The 3,820-nt window shown below is 40.0% G+C and overlaps 1 protein-coding gene across 2 annotated transcripts in view; it reads right to left on the bottom strand.

The window, feature by feature from the left end:
• The window catches only part of LOC107266005 (retinal homeobox protein Rx2), an 18,235-nt gene extending 14,421 nt beyond the window's left edge, over nucleotides 1-3,814 (bottom strand). For both annotated transcript variants that reach the window (XM_015736025.2, XM_015736026.2), the window contains exon 1: nucleotides 3,701-3,814. In XM_015736025.2, coding sequence (XP_015591511.1) covers nucleotides 3,701-3,785 — 85 coding nt within the window. In that variant the 5' untranslated portion in view covers nucleotides 3,786-3,814. The remainder of the gene's footprint in view (nucleotides 1-3,700) is intronic.
• Nucleotides 3,815-3,820: the final 6 nt, after the last annotated feature.

Genomic DNA, 3,820 nt, shown 5'->3' with positions numbered 1-3,820 from the left:
CATAAATTTGTGACTCTTTTACATTACTACTGCTTCCCGTAGTTGATTATGATTTAATGGTCATTTAATAATTAATAAAACTTTAGGTGATTCCTTATCGAGTACTACTTGGCGGGTTCGTGCATTTCTTGACATAAATTTGTGTTCATTATGCCAGTCATCAAACTCAAAACCAATGTCAGCTTTCTATATACAGCTTATTAACAATAACTCGTAAAAAATAATCACGGCAAAAGCTTAATAACAAACATATAGTTGTAGGATACTATCAGTACGTTCAAAGTAAGTACTTGGAATTCCTGGCACTGACCAGCCAAGTAGTACTCGATAAAGAATCAGCTAAAGTTTTATAATTTATTAAATAACCATTAAATCATCATCAACTACGGGAAGCAGTAGTAATGTAAAAGAGTAGTGGTTTTCACTCCTATAACGTTAACTATAACGTTACTCCTATAACGTTTTATAGGAAATTTTGAAAATACAATTAAAATGATGGGCCAGTGCTAGATCATATAATAGGCAAACATGTAGTGACTTATGTACTTGGCCTTCATAATCTGATACCAATACTTTTTATTAGAGGAATACACAGCACTCCTGTACTTGGCGCAGTTTTTTACACGTAAGTGTTTTTTGGGGGATATCACAAGTTTTTGTTGTTCAACGGGACACAGAAGCTCTAAGCACTGAAATCTATATTTTCACAGATATAAAATGTAAATACATTATGATATCGCTAATCAGAAAAATATATTGCGTCGTCGATAATGTTTAATGGCATATAAATATAATTTATAAGTCCCTTTTTTTTTTAGAAATGCATAAAGATATATACAAATTTTTAAAGAAAATGTAATCTTCAGTGCATATAACTTTTTCTCATCTACAGCGGTTAATAAGATATTTCTTTCCAAATACAGGTATAAGAGTTGACTCAAGTAAAGAGTCTCTGCGAGCTGTGCCCTGTACAGCCGGTTGCCTGTACTTGGCGCAAGACTCGACCGAGTCTCTTGATGAATAATCGATCAATTTTTACTACGTTATTTCGAGGAAACCAGATATCTCGTTAAAAATGGATCAGCTGCACACAAAATTCGAACTATTTTATTATTAAATCACATATTAAAAAAAAATCTTAGACGATTATTGCTTCGAATTTCATGCCAAAATTATATTCTTTGTTAAAACCAGATTGATGTGTGGCTATGAAATTTTTTTATTTTTATTCCTATGCCTTCTGTTCAAATTTTTCTCGTAGCGTCACTGTCGACATGGCAGAAGGGTTTTGAGACAGGTCCTAGAGAGTCCTCTGTACTTGATGAACGTCTGTTGATTTAGTGCTTCTGTTGATGGAGGGAAGCAGAGGGAACGCGTCACTCAATTTCGTCTCGCTGGCTAATTGCCCTTCAATTATTTCGCAACGGCGCTGAATGGTGTCGCAACTTCTGAACTCCACAGCAGATACGTACAACAGGAAGGGTTGACATCCACGTGTAATCTACGTAGCCCAATCGCATACGTATTTACAATGCACTCCAACACAGCCTATTTGTATATACGCACATACTGTACCGGGTGTTCCAGTTAAAAATAACCATCGTAGACAACCTACGTAACTATCATAGTCACTTTTAGCTAGGCAATCTGGTATAATTACGTATTACATAGATACCAACTTCAACGCGATAGAATCTTTTTATTATATAAAAATTATATATCTTATTACAATTTTACAAGAAATGCATGGATAATAATGCACGTGCAGTGTAGCCGCATAGACGTGCAGTATTGAGATGCAGTTGGCGAAAAAAAAAATATATATATATAAACGGAAAATCAGAATGCAAGCAATGCCTCTGTCATTAAATAATTTCCGAAAATCGGCAAATTTGCCACATCGCGATGAACCGCCACAGCGACCCATAGGGACGAACCTGCTGGAAAAACTACACGTAGAACGAAATCTAATGACACCTCGACCGTTACTAATGACACTAACGAAGTAGTTAGATGTTAGAGCGAATGTCGAGGAGGGCGCTGGAGTCTGGCCGGTGGGTCGAGCGAACCCACTTACCGACTTATCACGTAGTTACCTAATCTGTTTATCCTGCTGGGGTGGTCGGATGGTCAAGGGGGGCACAGGAGAGTGGGAGATGAAAGAGACGCAGGAGCAATGCATTTTCAGTGAGCTAAAGAGAGACGGGAGTTGCTGGTTACTGGTGACTAGTCGTCGGTGTTTCGGTTGGTACCCGAGAAGGGTGCCCATCCGGACGTCCCTGAGGGCCCCCTGAGTTCCCGGCCTTACAATCATCTACTCTGCGCTATGTGGCCTCGACGTACACGTTTCAACAATGCCCTACAATTCCTTGTGTGTACGTACGCGCTTACGACCCTAAAAATAAACGTATGGTACTATCTCCTTACCAATAGTGACTCGTTAACGGGTTGCTGGGCATGGACCTTTGTTAAAACAAAAAAAAAGATTGTGTACTGTAATCGGCCAACATCAATGGATCAGCTTGCATCAGTTGCTCCCTAAGATATTTTGTGTGGTTGAATTTCTTCAAGAAAATAATTTCTGCTTTTAACGTAATCTTTACTATTTTCGTTGTATATTTGTTTCACAAGTACATTTAAATACTCATATTATAATTTTGCGAGTCATTATTATTTTTGGTACAAGGGATACATTTGTTCTTCGCGATTGATCCAGCCAGCTCTGAGCTGGACACGAACAGGCATATATTAAAATCGAATTTTCATGTTTACAATTATTTATACTAATGCTTTGTAATTCAATATAAAATTGTTGCCAATTCTGTTGTGACAGTCTATTACTTTCGGTAAATAGTACTGCTTGTGGAAGGGTCTTCGCATACTTAAACATAATTATGAGCAATTGTCTTAAGCTCAGTAAATGTCAGATACTTCTAAAGGCCATTCCAGCAGAATTCATGCATACTACTATGCCTATACAAGTGGACAAAAACCCAGTAACAGGGAAATATTCTTGGCGCTGTACGCCGCCATTCGAGTCTCATTGAAGGACTGTCTAAAACGTTCAAACTAGAATAGAACTCTAGCGTGGGCATCGGGCCGCAGACCGAATCGGGAGTCGTCAGAAAGTGCAAACTAAGTTTATCGAGTGTCCAGTTTGTAGCGACCACTTTGCGTAACTCGGTCTAGCCGGTAATGTAACTTCATCGATGTGTTCCGCCAGAGCAACTACCGACACAATCAATCTCCCTCTGGTATATTCCGTCTAAGCAGATGAACCCCTTGCTGTTCATGCTGGATAGAAATGCCACTGGTGACGGTACAGGACCCGTAGACGGATACCAGCACGAGACCGGAGTACCGTCGCGCGTCAGCCCTCTTGAAAATAAAATAAAAAAAAAAAACCCCAGTAGAAATGGATACCCTAGTAAAATTCACTTGCACGCTCTCACCCCCACGTTAATAAAATATTGCTTCTAAAAAATAGAGCAGAACAGGAGGAGTAACGATGGAAAATGTAGCAATTGAAAAATGTAAAATGAATATAAATTTGTTGAACCGAAGGGCGCGGTTGAAAAAGAAAAAGGGAGATGGTATACGATGGGCATCGGGATGGGAATAAGGGCTGAGGGCGAAGATGGGGGGCGACAGGGGACGGGGTTTTGTATAAGGCTAGGGTTAGAAAGTGATATATACTTACAAGGATGAGTAGGGGCGAAAGGATACTCGAGAGAAGGGGGCAGCCGCGGGGCGGGGAGACCCGGGGGGCAATGGTAGCAGAACATCCCTCCTGCTCTGGCACCCACCCCCACCCCCACCC

This window comes from Cephus cinctus, unplaced genomic scaffold (genome assembly GCF_000341935.2).
Source record: "Cephus cinctus unplaced genomic scaffold, Ccin1 Ccin1_scaffold0269, whole genome shotgun sequence".
Lineage (NCBI taxonomy): Eukaryota > Metazoa > Arthropoda > Insecta > Hymenoptera > Cephidae > Cephus > Cephus cinctus.
The sequence above is the reverse complement of the archived record's forward strand: the minus strand, read 5'-3'. Positions and strand labels throughout refer to the sequence as shown.